The sequence below is a fragment of the Lepisosteus oculatus genome, chromosome 13 (assembly GCF_040954835.1).
Source record: "Lepisosteus oculatus isolate fLepOcu1 chromosome 13, fLepOcu1.hap2, whole genome shotgun sequence".
Classification (NCBI taxonomy): Eukaryota; Metazoa; Chordata; class Actinopteri; order Semionotiformes; family Lepisosteidae; genus Lepisosteus; species Lepisosteus oculatus.
In genome coordinates, this window is record NC_090708.1 from 18,477,328 (window position 1) to 18,500,216 (window position 22,889).

A 22,889-nucleotide genomic window follows, 5' to 3' on the forward strand; every position below is an offset into this window, starting at 1 on the left:
CTCGCATTTCAGAAAAAACCTACTCCAGAGCTGCCAAGAATTTCAGTAAAACAAAATGTTCAGCCTGCCCTCAGATTCCTTAATAACATTTTTGCTCAAATATAGATGTCCAAAGAACTCTTAACAAGTGACCATTTAATGCTGAACAGACTGGTGGGATTTACAGTGTCAGGAACATCAAACACTCACATGGCTTAGTTCTGCCTGGGCTCCTAGCAGTTTCAACTCCTGACACCTGGTGACTGAAACCACACTCTGAATAAATGAATACATTTTGAAACCCAACACTTAATACATGATTAATGAAAACTTCTTACTCTTACAGTGTTTGATTATCAGATGGTGTCCCAAAGGTCAGGCCATGACAGTTCTCTAACTGTGGTGAGCCATCAGTGCGGGAAAGGGAATTCTGCTATGTTCCCCGGCTTTGATACAGTTAACGGCCAGCTGATGCTATTTGAGGGCTGTTGCATGAAGAATAAGGCGGAGGAGTGGAAAGTAGGAGGCAGCAGCTCTTAATCCACTTGATGTGAGTGCATGACATCCCTGCAGGGCCTGTGTGCAGGGTTCCGAGTGAGTGGGCTGGCGCCTTCCAGCACAGCAAGAAAACCAGGGGTGTTTGTTTAAGGGAAGGTTTGAGGAACTCTAGCCCAGTGGATATGGTACATAAGAGCAACAAAAGAAATGTTCACTTCTAACAAAAGCTAAAACAGAGGAAACAGCCCTTTGGGATTCAGGCAATATCGGATGTAGATATTTTGAGTATGAGGAGGAAGGAAAGAATTCAATAAATGTGTGGACATTTTCAGCTATGCAAAATCAATCCTGTATACAGTATGTATACAAAATGGGCACAATAAACTGGCTCCTCCACATGATGGATTGAAGAAAGGGGAAAAACCCCCTCAAGTCCCCTCCTGAGCTGCTCCGAATTACTGAGCTGAGCAGGGCTTCCGGTTTATCCCTGCTAAGCAGAGGGCTGGGAGGATCGGAGACTAAAGCTACTGTATACGCACAGCACATCTCGGCCCCACAGCAGGAAAGGCATGCTAACAACAACTTAGCTCACATAATTCGGGCACAACTTCTTCTAATGCACATGCTTTGGGTTTTCTGTGTTTGGGCAGGTTCAATTTAATTGGGTGTGCCTGGAATGGTTAAGACTTTTCAAGCCTCTGGATCCCTTTGGAAGAGAGCTGATGTGTAAAGGATGAATATTTAACAGCACAAGAATTAGGAGGAACTGCACTTTTACGAATATCCCTGTTCAACCCAAAGAATCCCAATCAGATGGGACCCACTTCAGTTGCCACTTAATTGAAGCATCCAGCTGGGTGATGTGTGGCAGCCATTCTGCTACAGCAGCTACATTACACAGCAGCTTCGCTGGAGAAGCGAGACATTGCTTAACCATCTGAAACACTGGGCTGAGAGGCCACACTGTACAAATCAAGACTGGACACCCGGCTAAACATCCCGACTCTTATGAACAGGGCTGTGGGATTGATAATGACCAAGGAGTCAGAATCGCGGTTTAAAGTCTCATTTGAAGGAAGTAGCTGTTGATCGGAATAGGCTGAATTAAAAAAAGAATAAATGATATAAATGGATAAAAGAACAAAGAGATTAAGAAAGAATGGAAAAAAACTGAGGGAAACTGGTGTGTACGTCATGTGAACCATTACCTGACCAACAGAGTCTGGTTTTTGGAAAACCACATAGTCTCATGGTATCATCAGCTTAGCTAAGCTTTAATTTTACAGGATCACTTATTTGTTAAACCTGCTACGTTGGGCTCACCTGGAAACGAACCTCCTGGCTGGTTCGCTGGCTCCCGTTCTCAGTGCCCGTCTGGCTCTGGGTGGAGAAGCGCTTCTTGTCGGCCAGTGCCCGCTCCCGCAGGTATGCCATTCTACGAGGCCGACCAAGCTGCTGTGAGAGGAGAACCTGCAGCTGGGAGCGCTCGATGGAACCCAGCAGGATCATCGATTCTGGGCAGAGAACAAGAGAGGGACAGAGACGGAGATGGGAAGAACAAGAGAGTGAGCAAGACAACGCTAGTGCTTAGTTTATAACGCACTCCAGAGCTGTGAAGGCACAGATATCAAGCCAATATATTGACAAACCTTGTCAAATTATCTAACTCTATCAGTGCACGAAATGTGTGAAACAGAACCCTATTCCATTCTGTCCAGAATAACCACCAGATCACAATCCTATTGACAGCTAGAGGAATAAGCAGAATGTTTTCCTGCTGCTTCAATAGGAACAACATTGTTAAGTGGTGTGGGTAGGGGGAGTGGGGTAGGTTCTTAATATTTTTAAGCACCCTGCAAAAACAATCTGCAATTGTAGGGAACAGAAAAGACAGTTATGTAACGGGTTCATAAAGTTCTCATGAATATAGGCAGGCCTTACACAGGTTCATTACATACAGTTGGAATACTCCTTAAAATGCACACCACATCATGCTATTCAATAAGTTCCGGAGCAATTACACCATGATTAATTTACAGAAGCACATGTACAATACCACTGTAGATGTACGTCTCTGAAAGTGGCAGTCTGATACTACTTCACCTGTTCCGATAGAAACAGCATATGCTACTGAATCAATGTAGACTAATGTACATTCAATTGAAAGCACAGGCTAATCATTTGTCATGGTGAACTTTGAAATGGTAAGATGAAATGCCAGAGCAAACTCACAGATGCATACACAAGAAACAGGGGAGGAAGAGTAAATCAATCTGGGTAAAGAAGAAAAAAAACGCGAGCAGAGCAAATGTGAAGAACATGCTAGCAGGTTTGTTTGTCTGATGAGCTGCAATTTGTCTTTTAAACACAGGAACTCTGCCTAGCTTGTAAGCTGTAGTTCAGCACTGGCATTATTTTTTTAAATCCTCTGCACAAAGGATCAATGTTCTTCTCAACCAGAGTTTCCCTATCCTTAAAATGATCCAAAGGGAGAAGAGGAAAGGGACCAGCACATGCAATTGGACCCTAATTCTTAGGCACTTCTCCTGTACAGCAGAAAAAATGGCAAAGCTGGTCCCTTAAGACAGAGGTCCTGTGAATCACACATGTTGAGCCCCATCACTCATTGCCATAACTCAACTTCAGCAATTGTAACAAATCACTGGGCCCAAGTCAAGTCACCTCTGTTGCTGGGGTAGCCTGTGTTACTGGACTGGTCAAAAGGGCTTGTGGTCACGCCATGGTGCTGGCAGTCAAGAACCAAGGTGGTGTGGGTGCAAAACAGATACATATGTACCTCAGTTAGACAGGGACAAAAGTGTTATCCCATACTGAGTTAAGTGCCCTGACTCCCTTTGAAACTTAGAGCAGACATTAAGGTTCTGCTGCTCATGTATCAGAAAGTGGATGGCCTAGCTTCAGGTTATCTTAAATATACCATAAGAGTGTGATCCATCTTTTAATTGGAGAACTGCTAATTCTGGCCTTATTACTGTGCTAAAGACCAGGAGCCACACAAAGTGCGACAGTCTTTTCACTGTGCTGAAGGCAAGCATTAAGCAAAAGTACAAGGTACTTATTATTTTAATGCAACGTAAAACACTGTTACATGTAGGCGAGTTTTATGTAGTGGGCTTTGCAGCCTCTAGTATCCATCCCATCATGTAGCATAATTCCAACAGGACACACCAAGAAACTATACTAAGCAAAGAAGATATTTAAAAATGTTTATCTAAAAATATCTCAGGGTACAAGGCGGGGACTGGTAAGGGCTGATGATAAGGAATAAAAGGTTCGGTATTGTTCTCAGTTCATTTATCATATGCACAAGTGCAATGAAATGCTTAGTTGCATGTATGCACCAATACAAAGACAAAGACTTTTAAGACTAATAAATTGCCACCTATAAACAAACAGCTTATTATAATGCACTACAGTTTCTTGGATGGAAACAATTTGTTCACAGTGCAGAATTTCAGGATGCTGGTGTAAATGTTGGAAGATGCACAATACGTTATTTAGAATATTAAGTACAATTCTGGTCACTGTGTAACAATAAGATATTGCTGCTCTGTAATTCAGTGTAGAACAATCAGATACATATCCAGGCTTTAAGGAAAGCCAAGCACTAACAGAGGTCCTGATTCAAAGACCATGATAAAGATAACACAGGGGACTTCTTCAAATCAACAGTGAAACATGAGCCAGATCATACAAATGAATGTTTACTCACCTGTGTTAAGTCGTGTTTGCTAAATGAGAACAGTCTTTTGTCTTTTGTGTCATTTTAGAGATCTACTGTACAGTAGATAATACATGAAGCTGAATACAGGCAAGATAGAGCACATCATTGAAGACCTGGCTTCCGTTCATTCTCAATTAATTTCCTTTTGAGATTTTGCTCAACTGAATCGTTTAATTCTTTATTACCTTCAGCAATTCAAGACTAATAACCTTTACAGAGCTCAACACCATTTTATAATCTCTTCCACACTTGACACACAGCCAAGGGTTACTGAGCTCTCTCTGCCTCTCACCTGCCGACTCCACCAGGGCCAGTGTCTTGAGGTTGCCGCTATGCAGTACATCATGCAGGTCACGGTAGCAGCAGTTCAGCGTGATGTACCGGACATCCCGGACCATGATGTCCTCCACGCGGATATTGTACTTCCTGGGGAGGGGAGAGGAGAATGAGTATCATAGATTATGGCTTCCTGGCTGGAAGATGAGAGTGGTAAGGCCATTCAAGCACAGCCATTTTCAGTGGACCTAAGATTTGAATAACAGGAGTTTTCAATAAAATGCACATATCAGTAATATCTTGCATTTGTTCTGGCATGGCTATAATCCTCTGTTGCAGAGAAACCTGTAAATGTGCCTATTCCAGAGACAACCTGTGCAGTAAACTGCACCCCTCACTAAGAGAGCACCTTGATGGCAGGACGGTAAACAGCAGCCTCACTCACAATCTTCATCCTCCTCCTCAGAATTCCACTCTGCCTCCTCACGATTGTACTGATCTGCAGCGACTCTTGCTTCCCTGCACTATGCACGCTGCATTTGTGTCTCAAACGCTCTAAATGAGCCTGTATGAACACCAAACTTGAAAGCTACTCTGAGTGTACGCATGATGTGGCACCTTTCAGAGTGTTTCAAGAAGAACTAGTAATTTTGTACCTAAACACCTGATAATTGGTTATTTAATAATCAAATATTGCAGTACTAAGATGTGAAAAGCAATGGGAAGAGGTTCTGCTTACAATACTTAGGATGCCACATTTTATATTCTACCCCTGTTGTTTGTAACATGACTCTGGTTTTGTGGATGTTGAAGGTGTGATGCAGACGGGGACAAAGAGTTTCATTTCCATTTAGTTAAAATGACATCTTCATTTCTTACTGTTGTATTCTTTGCAGACCCCATGCAAAAACCTTTCTTAAGGATGTTAAGTAAGCCTTAAGTAAGTGGCTTTCCTATTTTGCCAAGACATGATTTTCTTCTTAAGCAAGTAGAGGAGCTTCCCATTCCAGGTTTTGAGATTCTGAGTAGATGGAAATGGTGGTCAGCAGGGGCTGCATTTAGCACTGTCACTTCAAACATAAGCCAGCAAATTAATAAACGATAACTCAGCCCAAGCACAGATCGTGTTTATTCAGTTCTTTGAGGATCAAGGTCTGTGTTCCACCTTAAGGTAGATGTCTTTGCATTTAAGGGACCTTTGTACTAGGCTTCACATTGGATCGTTGTCCTAACCCAGCTTGCTTTCATTTTAACAACTACCCATAGTACGCAACTAAATGTGAGGTAATGCGGTATAATTTTGGGTCTGACTTGCTCAGTAAGGGAACAAAAACCCCTAAGGAAAATGAAAAGGAACGCCCCTCCCTCTTGACCAGATGGAACATTCTATAAGGGCGATGACTGGGAGGAGTCATACTTATACACATTCAGGGTTGTTTTCTCTCTCAAAGTGCTGCTCTTTAAGTCAACTCCTACTGTATCGTGCATAATAATGACCTTTCTGACTTATACTTCAAGTGTGGGCAACACAGTGGCACAGTGGTTAGCAATGCTACCTTGCAGCACTTGGGTTAGACCCGGGCTGCTGTCTTCATGGATTTTGTATGTTCATAAAAGTTTCCTTCAGGTGCTCCAGTTTTCTCCCACAGTCCAAATATATACTGGTAGGTCAAGCTTCTCGGATAATATGGTCTGGTGTGTGTGTTTGTGTCTACCCTGCGATAGACTGGTGTCCTGACCAGGGTATATCCTGCCTTGTGCATGAAGGGATAGGCTCCGGTTTCCTCAACTGGAAGAAGTAAGAAAAGAGATGGATGGATAGTTCAAGTATTCTGAGAGTAGAAGAATCCTTTTGCGATCACTTTTTAATTTTTATTAATACTCTCCCCCACCCCACTACCATCTAGGGATAAAGCTCTTAAAAATCACATTTGGAGATCAGCTGCTTAAAGACTGAACTGACTGCCCATGAACAGTGACACCGGTCTGGCTGAACCATTTCCTATTTCTCAGCTCAGTCTGCCACCTAAAGCACAACCAGAAGTGATACTGTATATTCCAATTCCCTTACACTGCAGTGAAAATACCTCCCAGCCTGCTCTGGTGCTGAAGGACCTGCTCCCTCTGCACAGGAACAAAGCAGACCAGGGAGAGAGAGGAAAAGACAGAGGGGAAGAGATAGAAGGAAGGGTGAGAGGAAGAATGAAAAAGAAAAAAAAAGGCAATCTTGAGATGCACCTCTAAGTTTCAGAAAATATACCAAGAAGGTATAGTACATACTGTACAGAAACATTAATGTAAAAAAGGACTTTGAGACAGGATAAATGAATACACCTTCTTTCTCAAGACACCATAAAAATATTTCAGTGAAGTGCCTGAGCTGCTTGCAGCAAACCTGCATCGAGGCCTGGGGCCTCTGTTTTGGAAGAAAATAGGCTGGAAAAGCACAGACGGAGAGGAAGGAGAAGGAGGACAGGAAGAGTTAAAATTCCAACTCTTCGGCTTTCTCGGGTAGACTGCGGCTGAAGTACGCCCTGGCCTCTCAGAGAGAGGGCAGAGCTCCTGGCGGCAGGATCATCTCTGCAGTATCGATCCGTTTGATGTTTTTATTTCCATGTCAACGCTCAGCAGTCAGCTCTGCGGTTACAGCTGCCGCCTGTTGAGCGCAAGCACAGCACGATCAAAACTGTCTGAGGGAGCCGCACAGTGATACAGAGGGAAGAAAAAATTCCTCAAGCCAGTCTTCCTCTGTGTGACAGAGGCTGATGTCAAAACCATCTCTCCTACATTTGTTTTTTTAATTATTTCAATAACACTGACAGGGAACTATGAAATGCTGCACATTGCAATATTAAGTAGAGTGGTCATTAAAATAATGTGGGATACAGAATTAACCAAACACAATAGGTTGCAAAGAGACACGCAGTACAGGATTTAACACCTACACCAAAGGAGCTGAAGGTCTGAACAGAGAGCTCAACCACTGTGAGCACTTTCAACTGTGAGCTGTTAAGATGCCATGTGATCACATTTATCAGAAAGCTTAGCAAGAATGGCATGTGTGTGCTGTTAGATCCATGCATCAAAGGGAATTACACTCATTACAGTTTATAACACATGGCCCAGACCTCAACATGTACAGCTTACTCCTTTGGCTTATTTGATAATTTTGGCCCATGATTACTGAAACACAACAGATAAAAAACTTTTTTTTAAAGCACAATTTACTCCTGGAGTGAATAGGTACAACATATGGTACTATGCAAATCATGAATGAGTGAGGCCATGAGGTGTCTAATTCAGACAGTAGCTACAGTAAATCTTCAAAGATGACGTAGATTTCCCAGTGTGAATACATCAGGCAAGAGCCATCAACAACTTCACAACCGAAAGCATAGGTGTGGAAAAGAGGAATGGGATGAGTATTTCCCATTTACACATAGTTTGAGTAAATTATGCAGGTTTCTAGCTGGAGACAGAAATCCATCACAACAGCTGATGTACTATAGCAGCAAGGCATGTTATTTCACTTATGGGTTATAAAGATTTCTAATCATCTTGCTGTGCCTTAACCAAGCAGCTTGGGCCTCCGTGTCAATGCAGAGGAATACAGCTCAGAGGCCCCTCAGAGAAGAGATATCTTATCCTATGCTGAAATATCTAATGATGTTTATAGCGCAGATGTACTACATGGAGTCTGTTTTTCTCCAAGACAGTAGGTCTGAGGTCATTGTCCCATCACTGAAAGGAACGTCCACCGATGAGAGACCGGCAGGGTGGGTACCAGGATTATACATGATAAATCCAATATAAATAATCAACTGTGTCATCGTACCTTAAAACCTAGAACTCAGTTAATTTTCACTGGATCACTCACTGGTTCCTCTTCTCTCTCCAACTAACCTGGCTCTTTGACTCTTCCAAGCACATGACTACAAGCAGCCCGCATCAGGGCTTCTCGTCAGTCAGACAGTGACTCAGTAGAGTACAGAATTCTGCCCAAGATATTCTTTCTACAACAGAATAAATCTTATTTTCGTGAATGCACTCTTATTTTCACCTCATCGAAAGGTAAGATAAGACAGCTGGACTCTTTTCTGTCGACATCCTGAATATCTAAGCATGTTCAGTTTAAGGCTATAGCCAGAACGAACAGTGTCTCCCTCTGTCTAACTTGCAGCCAGACCCAAGCAAACTGACTGTGCACAGACTATTTTTAAACACAGACGTTCAGAGCGATGCTAGCTTCCTTGCAGATGTGTCCTCAGCAAAGCTAGACAAAGCTTTCTTATCTCTCTGTCCTCAGCAAGGCTAGACAAAGCTCTCCATCTCTCTCCTCTCAGCCCCAGGACCCTTCAGCACAGAGCAAGCAGCTGCCAAGTTGGACAACGGACTAGCCCAGCTCAGTCTTACCTGTGAGAAGTTTTAACTTATTAAGGATGTTGGCCAACAGAACTTAATTCACATCATAATTCTCAAGAGTTGAATTCTTATTCCAAACATGTTAACTAGTTTAGTTTACTGAATGAAAATACTGTATGAAAAGAATGACACTGATGAAACCTGTAAGGCAGACCATAAAATGTTCCTGTCAATGTATTTCAATTGTATTTTGTAACCCCTGTGTGAAGAATCAACTTTTGTCACAGCAGACTGTTTCACAAATATAATCTATTGCATTTGTTGCTTTCTTATGCATGTTTTGGTGTTGTAACAATAAATTATATAATATACACTGTACAACAATTGACTACTAATCTGATGGTGGAGAACTTTCCTCAGACTGAACCCCACTACAAAATGGACATTAAGAAAAATGGAACAAAAAACACTAGTGAAGAGGTGTTCGTAAAAATGCAGTTTTCTTTCAGCAAGAAGACTGAAGTTGGGTTTTAAAGATTGTTTTCTTTTACACTATTTTTGTAAAATGGGGAGCCATGTGCATGTTTGTGCTATTTTATCCCATTTGAGGCAAATACAAAGGCTCTTTGACTATTCTGCCCCCTGTGACATAATTGAATGATACTGTGGGATACATGCAGTAAATAAATCAACTACAACACTTGCACATTTCACCTTTCTTCTGGACACGATCAAAGAGCACATCTGATGGAAATCAGATGGAAATGACCCGTCTACTAAAAACCCAGCTCAGGAAAGAAGACTGAGAATATGTGAAACGTTCTGCTGGAAAGATTATGGGAAAATAAAAGTACTGACAAAGGAGGTTTGCTTGCTTTTCTCAATGCACAGCTTGGTCCTACACCTCTTTAATTAATATGGACCTGCTTCCAAATGTTGGTGGCAGGGCCGTGAAACTGTGGAAAGATCTACCATGCATGTTAAAGGTGCCACATTTGCCCTAAAATCCAGGCTGAAGAATCAATTCTTTATTCTTTCCTATCCTGACTATTTATAAATATCCTAAATGCCGGGTCTATATCACCATATAACTCACACCTGGCAACCCAATGAAGCTAAGCAGGTGTGTGCCTGGCCAGTACCTGGATAGGAGACCTCCTGGGAAACATACAGTTGCTGCTCAAAGAGGTGTTAGTAGGATCAGTAGGGAGCCCTAACTCTGTGATCTGTGCGTGTGTGTGGTTCCTCATGCCCCAGCTTGAGTGACGGGGACGCTATATTGTAAAAAGGCACCGACCTTCAGATGAGACATAAAACCAAGGTCCCAACTCTCTGTGGTCATTAAAAATGCCAAAGTTTGTCGCGAAAAAAACATGTTATGCCAGTGACCTGGTCAAATGTCCACTGTCACACACTTACCCCACCAGAAAACACACAGCCTCTCCCAGCGTAGCTCACTCATCGAGCATCACTCCAACACCACCTCAATAAACAGCTAGTGCCTGGGGAGGAGGCAAACCATTGGGTCTTCTGCCCCCAGAGTTTCTTCTTAATCTATGATACACTAAACTAAGTTATTTTTATTGTATTGTACAATTTTGTTTGTATAGTCTGTGTAACACACTGTGTAAGAGCTCTGAGACATTGTGCGGTGAAGGGCGCTGTATAAAAATAAAACTGAATTGATATCCAGCAACGCAGCCCACACATTATATGGCCTGGATCTAACCCCTTCAAAGCTTATTATAGAAGCAGTTAACAGCGGGCTGAGATTAATGGCACTTGCAGGCACAGATTTCTGCTGTCAGGTTGCTTTTAAAAGAACTAAGACAACAAAAGAAAAAAATCCCACACAAAATCCTTTTTTCCATCATGATGTGGGACTGGGATTTGTCTTATTGATTATTATGGATGACGCTTTAAAAGCACTGGCCACACAAAAGCTAAATGCCCTCAATTCCCGATCAAGGCTGCAAAGGTAAGCAAAACCCCTGACAGCATCTCCTTGCTTGGCATCAACATGGGAACCTGGCACACCGATACTGAACTGCGGGCAGGCTTGTGACGTTGCTCTGATGCCAGCTAAGTGCCAGCGTGGGCCAGATACAAAGAAAACGGATTCAATTTCTTCTGCTCAACAGTTGTACTTACGCATCCTTAAACACAGTTCACACTAATTAGGCATCAACAGAAGCCAAAAAAAAACCATTAAAAGAGAAAGCATTTCAAAACAGAAACTCATTAGAAAAAAACATCAGGAATATCAGGATATTTAGTAGCATATGTTCTTCTGTACTTTTCACTATTAAGTTTCTGACAGTTCTAAATGATTTCTAATTACTTCCATCAGTTCTCAAAGTGAGAGTCTAGATCCTGGCATATGATGATTTCTGTTCTGGCACACTACTTAAAGTATTTGAGTACCTACTCAAAAATCACTTTGGCACTCCAGCTTTTAACTCTGTTTACTGTACTGGTTTGTGTGTACAGTTTTCTATTGTTGTACTAAAAAGCTCCACAAGATGATGAAAAGGTTCTTGATGAAATAAAAAAATACCAGAACACACAGAATTATTTCATATTATACATATGAAAATGTTTCTCACTGCAGGAGTGCTGCAGAATGGCTTGCAGAAAGTCAGTCTGTTGTGCATCACTGACTCTATGCCTCAGTCTTCTGATTCCTGTATTAAACTAAAGAAAAGAGACTTTGAGAATTTGCATTAGAAATAAGAATTCGAATAAAAGGAAAGAGCACATTCAGAAATATACATTAACCTTAAAAAAGGGTACAACTGTCCACACATAACTGGAACTCTTTTGACCTTGAGGGCTGCCCATAACTCTTTTAACATTCAGTAGTCCTTCCCTGTTCAAAGATGTTAAAAGACCAGTCTATATGTACAGTATATCATGTGGCATATCCTTTTGACAGAGGAGGAAATGCTGTCTTAGAGAGGACAGAGAAAAGAACCTACTGTATGCAGTACAATAGTCATGAAACAAGTCATATCTACTGTAGTTGCTCAAAGGAATAAAGGAAATCAAAAGCTTAAGGACACACAAATATGACAACCATTTCTAGAGTCACATAAGAACCCAACAAAACCCAGATTGTAAACACTAAAAATGAAGTTCAGGTGGGTAGCTGCGTCAGCATGCGTAGGCTGCAAAGGAACAAGTAATAGGTTTATTCCATGCTGAAAAAAAGAAGAAAGAGAACACAACGTTTCGGCCGTGGAGCCTTCTTCAGGTGACACCTGAAGAAGGCTCCACGGCCGAAACGTTGTGTTCTCTTTCTTCTTTTTTTCAGCATGGAATAAACCTATTACTTGTTACTAAAAATGAAGGATGGCAATCAACATCAATAACTTCCTGCAATATCTAAATGCCCGTCACAGTATGACAGTGCTTATTAACATTATCACTGTCCGACTGCATTACAATTCTGAAACTCACAACCCACAATCCCCCATATTTAGAGAATACACATGTTTTATCAGTCGGTGGTAGCGAGTGCCATTTTCTACGCAGTGGTGTGCTGGGGCTCTGGGATTAGAGCAGTAGATTCCAAAAGGCTGAACAAGCTCATCAGGAGAGCGAGCTCTGTCATTGGGTCTGACCTGGACCCCTTGGAGGTAGTGGCTGAGAGGAGAATGATGTCCAAACTAGAGGCTATCATGGACAACTTCTCCCATCCCCTCTATGACAGGCTTGCAGGAATGAAGAGCACGTTCAGCAATAGACTGATTCATCCACGGTGCAACAGGGAGCGCTACAGGAGGTCATTCTTGCCGTCTGCCATAAGACTGTACAACGCATCCACCTTGCATCTTGGCAGAGGCAACAGCGACAGTGACCTGTTTCTGGACTAAACGCATATACACATCCACTGCTACATCTGTTCTCTTTCTTTTTCTTTTTCTTTTTCCCGTTTACAACCACTTTTGTGCAATATATGCCAGGGACCTGTGCAATACATTTATATTTATATTTATATCTATGGTTACATCTATATTTATATTCATACGTGTGATACGATTTTCTGTGTACTGTTCTGTTCTAGTTTCCTCTTGTGTGTCAAGACTGTGAGTAACTCTTGTATTGTATTGTATGTATTGTACTATTAGTATATAATTCGTTACACTGTGGCTGTGTTGTGTGTGTTAAGCTGCTGTTGCACTGCAATTTCCCTCACGGGATCAATAAAGTATCTATCTATCTACAAATTTACAGTACTGCATATGCTAGAAAATGTGTCTTAACCCAGGCTGCGCAAAAGACGTCATATTAAAAGTTGAACATGTGATAAATTAAAATGCAAGCAAGCAAATAAAAAATGCAGGAATCCACGTATCCCCGAGAACTGATTGCACATGGGATTTTTTAGTTTGTACCTTTCCTCTCTATGGTGCAGCGCTGTTGTTTAAGAAGTCGCTCCACTTTATTGCTGTGTATGAGGCTTTCAGCCCTGAGCAGCTAGATTAAGTAATGCGTCTGCTTGGGCAGAATGCACAGAATATTAATGAAGGCAGGAGCCTGTGCATTGCTAAGCGCATGGCACGGCTACAGATGTTATAACTGCACACTCTAATAGGATCTCATGAATCTCTCGACTCAGTCTACGGACTCCAAAAAAAAAATAATTACAGAACGAACCAAAGAAAAAATAAAGCAAATCAAATGGAATAAAAGAGCCAGATGTCAAAGTAGAGCAGCTTTGGCAGAATTTGATGTTTGACAGCTGCTGGGTACTGCTGCGGCCTAACACTAGAGTTCAACCAGAGGTTCAACACCCAGAGGGAGACTCCAGATAACACCCCCAGACTGGACTCATTACTTGAGAAATTTATACAAAAAAACTGAGCCCTCAACCAGTAGAGAAACCATAGTCTGAGCACTGCAGCCGCAGCCCAAGAGGACCGCTGGGATTTGAAGAGGACATCAATTAAAGATATTCTGCTGCAGCACTGGAGCTGCTGACCCTTGTACCTCAGCAAACGCATACACAACTAACAGGACCAGTAAGGCTAAAATACTGATCACAACTGCAACACTCCAGTTGCACAAATACTATACTGATGTCACTGCAGGCACCCACACACAAACTGCAGAAATAAAAAGTTCTGCTTCGAATTGAAGGTCTTTGTGGATTCAGTACATGGTTGACTGATATTCTTTAAGGGCATTTTTGAACATTTGTCATTGCTGCTGGTAATATGTACCGTATTTATTGCCACAACAAAATGGTAATTCTCATGTTGAGATTTTAATTTAGACAAGTACTGCATGGTTTTCCAAACATTTTACTTTATAAGGCCACTTTTATCAATGCAGTACACTGTTGAATGGCATTTATGAAAGCAATAGAGGTGCAAATCCAGTTTACTGGTAAAAAATCCTCTTATTCCAAAGAAAGCTGAACTGTGCCCATAGCAATAAAAAAAGACTCTCTACCTAAATTCTTTGTATGTGATCACGTCCCAGTTTTGGCCAGCCAGTCGCCATTTATTCCATATAGAATATTACCAAACATTCTTCTTGTATGCTATAATAAAAGCCATTGCTACAGAGAATACTACAGTATACCCCATTTCATGTACTGGAATGTTTTGCAACATTATCAGAAGAAATAGGAAGATACAGTATGTCTGAGTTTACAAGCAAGATGTTCCATATAGAAAAGTCATTTTTCCACCAAGGCCATAGTGATCATACAAAGAAAATAGTCAACTTAACCCTTTACATTCATTGCTAAGCTGGTTAATACAAAGATAACCCTCACTGCTCTAAATAACCTCTTTAAGGTGCTCTTTCAGAGTTCGGCAGCTGTCAGAATGACCAATAACTGTTAAGGAGCACTAAAGACAACTGTTTTGGCATTAACCAAGTTTAGGTCCTTTCTCTAATAGCAGGATGTAAACCTGCATATTATTGGCTATACTTTGGACTACTGACAACCTGTTGTTGCATCAAAACCTGCCACATTGACAACCTAACAAGCATAAAGAACCACACAAATACTTTACTACTGCTGTGGTTGCTACTGCCAGTGCATAAATGAATAATTATTTTATTATCACCACATTAGGCTTTCTATGAAGTGATAAAGAAACAGTATAAATAGCATCTCCCATTACAGAAAAATGCCACAAAGTTAATTAGTCGAGTTAATTAGTAAAATTCAATATATAATTACTGAGTATTTAGCATCTGAGACAAGGCTTCAGATTCACCAGTTTATTACTGTACATAAGAATACTATTTGGCAAAATATATGCATTCAGTAAAACTTATTTAGCACTTACTTGCTCTATTTACTGATACTGACCGCCAATATCAGAGTTTCATATTAATCACATACAAATTTCTCAATTACCACTTTCTGGGCTGAGTGTTCTATAATATATCATTATCCAATCAGCATGGGGTAAAAACAATATTTATTAACAGTTAATAAAGCAGCAAATTACTCATCCACAGACAGAATGCTGTTTTTATATCTATTTATCTCTGGAGCCCATAGTCAAAAGAATCAGCAAATATAGCACGAGTCTATATACTGTGTATCATCTACTGTATAGCATACAGTAAGTCGACTTACTGTAAGAACTTAATAAGGTTATAAATGAGAGGAAGGTATTTCTGCCATATTGCTCAGTTACTGATTGCTAACTGACCTGAGGGACTCATCCAGCTGTTTCTTAGAAAACCCTGCTGGAATCTGCTTCTGAAACACGATTAAGGAGTATGTTACTGCTCTCCTATACTTTATGTGAAACAGTGGCTTCTACTTGCTATCCTTAATGCGCCACAAATTCCCATCTGTGTCTCTGAGGCCTCATTAGTGCGCTGATCCTGAAGTAGTTCGAACATTGTCAATATCTTTTTTTCTTGAATCGTGAAATCCACTTTTAACATTTTCTGTTAACAGTTTCTCTTCAAAACAGAGGGGATTATGTTGTTTTAACCTGTCTGTGCATGACAAACCTTTTAAACTAGGAGTTAATCCTGATGCTCTTCTGCAGAGAAGCTATATCCGTTTTGTCTGCACAGTGGGTGTAGGTGTTTGAGGTTTGTGTGTACAGTTCCAGAGGAATTCAGCAAATGAAGGAAACTTACACAGCTGTAATTTGTTCAGGCTCTCTTGCCAAAGGTGGAACTCTAATACCCAGTGAGAAGCCATGAGGGTTTTTCCCTGCGCACTCATTTAATCTTTACACCATGGCCACGCTAATTTAGTTCATGAGTGGAGTTAACACCTAGGATTTCCCTCGAGGGCACAGCTCTTACATCTCCATTGTTCCCTAAACTACTGTACGTGGACCAGGCGGCAGCATTATTAAGCTGAAATGCTTGGTAAATTAATACTGTTGCATAAAGAGAGAAGTGGTGAGATGGTCAGGGGTTTTGATTAACTGTGTCGGTGCTGGAAAGAGATGGAGCAAGAGAGAGACAGGAGAGAAAAAGGGACAAGGAGGAGGTCAAAGAATTGGAAAAAAAAGAGAACTGAAAGAGGGAGATAGGGACTGGAATAAAGAGTAGCCAGAGGGAAAGATGACTGACAATACAGAAACAGCAAGATGAAGAAGCAGGGAAGAATGGAATTGAGAAAGCGGTGAAACTAGCAAGAGAGGAAGACCATGAGGGACAGAGGAAGAAGACAAAGTAAGGAAAAGAGGAAGGAGGAAAAAAGAATGATGATGGAGGAGGTTGGAACGAGGGGAAAGACAACAAAGTTAGATGGAGACAGAGGGGTTTTACTTTTGCGGCCTTGGCTGTTCTCATCTTGTCACCCAGCGAGGATGAACGGCCCTTTGCTCAGCAGACATGCAGTAAGCCTTCCCATCAGGCTTTGAGAAGCACAGTGCCATGACACATCCATAGAACACACCGTCTCATACAGTAAGCCTGGAAGACTGAAGGTTAATTACTTCCCTGCTTTAAAGGGAACAGTGATGGGTCAGATGTTACATTTTTCCATCTTATCAGTTTAGTAACTATTGGCTCGAATGAAAGCAAGGAAACTCTGCATCCTGTCCTGAAACTCAGTCTTGATCCCTGGGTTAGAATTTAATCCTGCGGGTACTGAAAAAGCCAACCATGCTTAAGCCTGCCTCAGACAGGGGTATTTTCCACCGCCGAAAGAACTGAACAACAAGCTGAAGGACCTCAACTGGATGGCCATGCAACAGAGGCTTGTGACCAGAGAGGTTCTTTACAGACACTCACTCACCAGGAAACCGCATTGCCCCCAGGATACACATTTCACCGAGGAGACTCAGGAGCAGTTGTTCTGGAGCTGTCCTTTTGCCAAGGCAGTGTGGGACAGAATGGACTAAACTTTTCAACTCCTGGGTTGCGGCAGTGGTGCTCAGTTACCAGTGCATCCTGCTGGGGCTTGCACTGACTGGATTGGACAAAGGGACACAATGCTTGCTTTGGCTGCTGGTGTCTCTGATAAAACAAGGAGCATGAAGAACAATCTCAATCAGCACAACGCAGAGTGGGGAGCGAGGGAGCTGGAGGAGAGGATCCTTGCGGACCTCAGAAGGAGGATGAAGCGTGACGTCGCCAAATGGGGTTTCCCCACGGCGAGCGAGCGCTGGAAAGGAGTTTAGGCCCTGAACAGGGACAAATGGACAAAAGCAAGTGGTAGGGCTTGGATGGATTCTTTAATTGCACAAATACGGCCCCATCATCCACTTGCACTGATGGAAAATGGAAAATCAAGTCTTTTACAAAAGTTTTTATTGGTAGTTTCATAATGTGCTAGCACATGTACAGATTGTGAGAATGTTTACTATTTTGAGATGTTTTTCTTTGAAAATTTCCATGGGGACAGGAAAATGGCATGGACAAAAGGAAGTGGTAGGGTTTGGATGGACTCCAAGATAACAGATAACTGATAGACGTTTTTAATTGATATCAGTCTAATTATCTGTTAGAGTGTGTACCTATTGTGAGATGCTTTTTGTGAAAAAGTTTTTGATAAAAAAATCCACTACTGAATCACCTGGGATTTGAACCCAAAATCATCCAATTAGGAGTACAAAACCCTTACCACTGCTCCACAGTGCTCAGAAAACTGGACCATCGCAGTTTCAGAGCCAAGACGGGTTTTTTGAGATACAGAATGGACTACAGCAAGAGGTAGCACTCAGGAGGCTTGGACTGACTTTGTTAATGACCACTTGCTAAATGGACTGATTGAGAATGGACAATCATTTTTAAGATTAAAAAATGAAGTAATTTTATATTAGAGTTGTATTCTTTGCAAAAACTGTGTACTTTGTTGTAATAAAGTTTGTCTTAAGAAAAACTTCCCTACTGATAAGGCTGGGAGAGACAGGACCGTGTCAAAACTGAAAGAAAAGATCTCTGCAATGCCATAGCAGCAAATAGCAACTGGCTAGTTGTCTCTTTAAAAATGTTTAAAGCTTTAGAGGAGAGATAGAAAAGACTTCTTCTTAGAATTGATATTCACTGGCTAATCACAGTGTGCAAAACTCTTTAATTCTGCCACAGTGCTCTGGGTCCTGCTAATTAAATAAGCTCCTAATGTTTAAAGTGTCTAGAATTGAAAGAAGTACAATGGAAGGCAGTAACCTTACCTCGCAGCACAGCAGATGAGACAGTGTCTTATTCATTTTCACTGCCTTCTTAATTTTCACCACACACCTACACACGCATAACTGTGGAAAGACTGCAGCAGGGCACCACTAAGAGTAACTCAGACAAGGGAGAACTGCTCACTAAACAAAACCTTCACAAAGGATTTTGCAGTTTTAGTTGATGCTCTAGCAACTTTTGAATGAACTGAACCCTCTTGTTCATGCAAAATAATTCTTAAATATTTAGCTGGATTCTTCATCTGAAAGGTGAGAATGACAAGACTGTTGGACAGAGGTACTGTATCAAACCATAAAAGTCCATGTTGTAAACCAACTAAGGTTCTGGCAAAGAAAAGTAAATGTGTAGGATGGGTCTGTGAAAATCTTGAGCAAGCTGTGAGAACACTCTGCGAATATACTCAGGCAAAACTTCATGAGAGCTCGGTGCAGCTCTCAAGTGCAGACCCAACAGTTTTGTGAGGCTTTGTGAATCACTGCTCAGCCTTTTTTCTTTGCTCAGAAAAAAGAGGGAGGGAAGAAAATCTCAAAACCTAAAATGGATCAAAATGCTAGCCATAAGGATTTTGAACAGCTTCTCTGAAATCCAGACTTTGCTAATACTGCATCACTCCAGGACATGGCAAAGGGAGCAGAGCCTTACCAGGGGTGTAAATCCCTGTGAGCCCAACACAGTCCTCTGTATCAAATAGCTCTCTGGTAAGCCAGGGCAGCACCTGACAGAGATGGGAACAACAACCCCATTGCAGGGCTGTCTCAAGAGCAGGCTGTCTTGGGTTCCAAGAAAACTTCAAGACTGTCATCCTTGAGTACAATACCACTACTGGCTTAGGCATTAATAAGAATGTGCTTTTCAGTTTCAGCTCTTCTGTTGTGCACAGGAGCTAGCAGTATGTAAACCCCACACTGGCTCTTGGTGCTATGCAGCTGGAGTCTAATCGCTGTCCAACCTCAACTAAGTGCCCTCAGAGCTGCAGATTTGTATTCGGAGCACGATCGATCTCCTTGGCCACCAGGCACACTCGGGAAAACCAGCTCTCAAAAAATCCATTACAGCATGTGCATGTAGAGCTGAAAGAACAAGGCAGCAGAGCGTTCTGATATGGTGTAGTACAGAGCAATCAGGTGGAGAGGGGATAGGAGAGAGGAAGACAGCTTATTGAATAGAACAGAGGACAGGGAACGTGCTGCACGCAAGCAAAGGGTCAGCAGTCACCGCTGTGATTTATTTATAGATATACTCTATATAGATTTTTTAAACTGTACAGTTTGCTAAAGCAGACAGCCTACAGTGAACACTTACGGTAGAGACGTGGGAGAGAATTCTTTAAGAAAAAAGAAAAACTACACTATCAACAGAACCAGGATAACAAGCACTACACATTCTGCTGAATGCCATTATTAGTTGATGGTGCTTTGTAACAGACGCTAGCAGCCTGTGGAGTGTCCTGGGGAGGAGAGTGGCCCCAAGTCCACTGACATGAGTGGCCCCGAGTCTGTCTGAAATATCCAATAATCTCCTTTTGATTTTAACTGGGTCTATGCAAACACCTGCAGCTATTCATAACTCATTTGTGGCAAAACTTTTCACCTGTGCCTTCAAATTGTTTTGATTTTTTAAAGAAACTGCTCAGTAAGAGCCAGCCATCTTCTTACCTCGGACTGCAGTGCTTATGAACAAAGCCTATGGACCTTTTTAAATACGGAGAACAGTTAACATGTAAGCAAACTGTATCCGTGAGGGAGTGTGTGAATGTATGCATGCAGAGTGCACTTGTGAGCGTGGCAACCAGAGTGTACAGTATGTCCAAGTGCACATATGCGCATGTTTCAAGTGTGGAACATCCCATGGCCCAACAGTGTTCTTATAATACTATGATATAAACATTTACCGACAAGCTTAATACTTTCAAGCATTTTTATGATCTTCACTTTACTTACAAATGATATTACCATCTCTCCACTGGGCATGGGCTTAAAATTTAAGAGATTGCGGGGGCACAACAGAAGGGAAGGGAGTCACTTAATGAAGGAGGAGGAATGATAAGGGATAAAAAGCAAGTCAGGGAGAAAATGCCATCTTCATAAACTGTGCCAATTAAAAGGAAAAGACGACAGATGTGCCATCAAAAGAACAACAAGAGGCGGTGCGAAGGGGAACCCTTTGAAATGAATCTAAAGTGACCTTTGAGTTTGTGCAAGAAAAAAATACCCCAGTGCTGTTCTCACATGCTTCTGCTGGCATTCCCTCCCTTCTGACTGAAACTGCATGTGCAACCGACCACACCTGAAACAGGTACCTGCAGCCGACAGTGACGGAGGCTGGCTAGCTAGAGAGCGCGACAGGGCACTCACTCGTGGTGACCCCAGCCCAGCTCAGGGAGGTAGGGCAGCTTCTTGATGCGGATGATGGAGTCGTAGAGCGAGGGCTGCAGGCTCTGGGCCACCGCATTGGCCAGGATCACTGCGATCATCACCGGCAGGATGTGGGAGATCTGTCCCGTCAGCTCGAACACAATCACCGCTGTCGAAACAGTGTGGGTGACCGCTCCTGACAGCGCGGCGGCCCCTGAGACACGGAGGTCGAGAAATGAGACAGACTTTCTGATCAGAAGCGCTGCCATATCTGCAGCAAATGCTCAGCCAAGTGTGTGTTAGTCATCAGCGCCTTCATTCTGTCCTGGCAGCTGAGCCTTCAAAGAAGGACACGTGTGTGAAATGTTGGAGGCTCGTGACTTTTTATGTTTCATAAGACGAGGCTTTTATCGAAGCTGACATAACTGCATACAATAAAACATAATAATATAATAATACAATAAGGATACTTCACATCGGATCTACTGAAGAAGTCATGTCAATTAGTGAACTGCTGGTGATAGCGGTTTAAAGGCTGCAAGGAAGAGAGATTCTAGGCACAACAGCTTGAATATTGGGCTTTGAGGAGGAGAGGAGTTTATTTGCCATATGTACATGTATATTGGGATATTTGTATTCATGCTGTTCTCTCAGGACGTGCATAGTACAACAAATACACATTCAAATAATGTGCACAGTACACTACAACACAGTAAATAATAATAATGAAAGGCAAAAAAGGCACAATAATATACTACAAGCATTGGAGCTGGAAGCTGGTGAGCAACAGTGCTGTCCCGATGTTCGTGGGAAGTTTGTTTCACCACAGGAGGAACAGGAAAGTAGAGCGAGAGAGCAGAAGACATAGAAGGGTGAGGGAAAGTTCCAGGCAGGTGCCCAGAAGGCAGCAAAAATGGAAGAGAGGAAAGAAATTCAGGAAAAATAAGATAACGAGGGCAAGAAAGGCCGGGCAACAGAATTTCAATAAGGAAGCAAGCTGACATAGCAGAGCTGCAAGGCACAGGATGAGAATGCAGGATAAAGGATCTTCAAGTCCAACTTAAAGAGATCAGAAGACAACCCTGTTCATGATGCAGGTGGAAGCTCTGTCAATGATGGCCATACACTGGTAAATAGCACAGAGAGTCAGAGCTCCTGCCATTGCTGCAGTCTCTGCCAGCTGCGAGAGAAGCAGGGGGCAGGAAGACAGCATACATAGCTCCCATAGTGTGTGCTGGTATTTTTAGACTCATTAGTGTCCAATAAATTCAACACTGTAACTCTCCACATTCCCTCCCTGGTATTCAAACATGCAAATTAAATATCTATTTTTAAAGGTTAAATAGAAACATGACATAAGAACACAATGTTTTTGAAATAGAAAAAAAAAACTCCCATGGCTTGTTATTTTTGTAATTCTCATCACTCCATGAGCCATCCTGTCCTAAACATACACATGCTATTTAGCAGCTGTTGACAGTGCTAATGTGCTGAGCAGGTAAAGAGATTACTTCTGAAATAAAAACAATTATCAAATATTTCTCTTTTTAGAACCCCCTAATAAAGGAATTTTCATTCCTAATTTAAACTTGGCTCACTGCCTCCGTCCTCCAAGCAGCACAAGAAAGGTGCAGAGGACACACTCCAAAATAAGCTCACCACCTGCTGTTCACACAGTGAGTCACACAGCACCAACAGCGGAGGTAAGCAAACTATGGAGGAGCACTGCAGCTCTCACTCATAACACCAAGTTCATAGACAGCATGGCAGCCGAACAGGACACTGCACAGCAGGCCAGGAAACCCTAGCCAGCATCAAGTCGACCCAGCACTGATAAGAGTGTGGAGAGGGTGTTTGAGGAATCCCAGTTACAGCTGCCTAGTAGTACAGTCCTGTTCTAAACCTGTGATTTCTTGAATTAATTAATAATGAGGCCCATTTTGATTGTCAGATGATTCAGTGGCTAATTGCTCCAAGAATGTGTTATGTGAATCTGAAGGTTGCAGTTTATGTACTGTTGGTTAAGTAGGTAAACAGGTGGT

The 22,889-nt window shown here is 42.0% G+C and overlaps 1 protein-coding gene across 4 annotated transcripts in view; it reads right to left on the bottom strand.

Annotated features, from left to right (window-relative positions):
* The window catches only part of LOC102690024 (chloride channel protein 2), a 273,605-nt gene that overhangs the window by 38,607 nt on the left and 212,109 nt on the right, over positions 1–22,889 (bottom strand). For all 4 annotated transcript variants that reach the window (XM_069197305.1, XM_015361712.2, XM_069197306.1 and 1 more), the window contains 3 exons: positions 20,848–21,061; positions 4,515–4,648; positions 1,801–1,991 (listed from right to left, as the gene is read on the bottom strand). In XM_069197305.1, the coding sequence (XP_069053406.1) occupies positions 1,801–1,991; positions 4,515–4,648; positions 20,848–21,061 (539 nt within the window). The remainder of the gene's footprint in view (positions 1–1,800; positions 1,992–4,514; positions 4,649–20,847; positions 21,062–22,889) is intronic.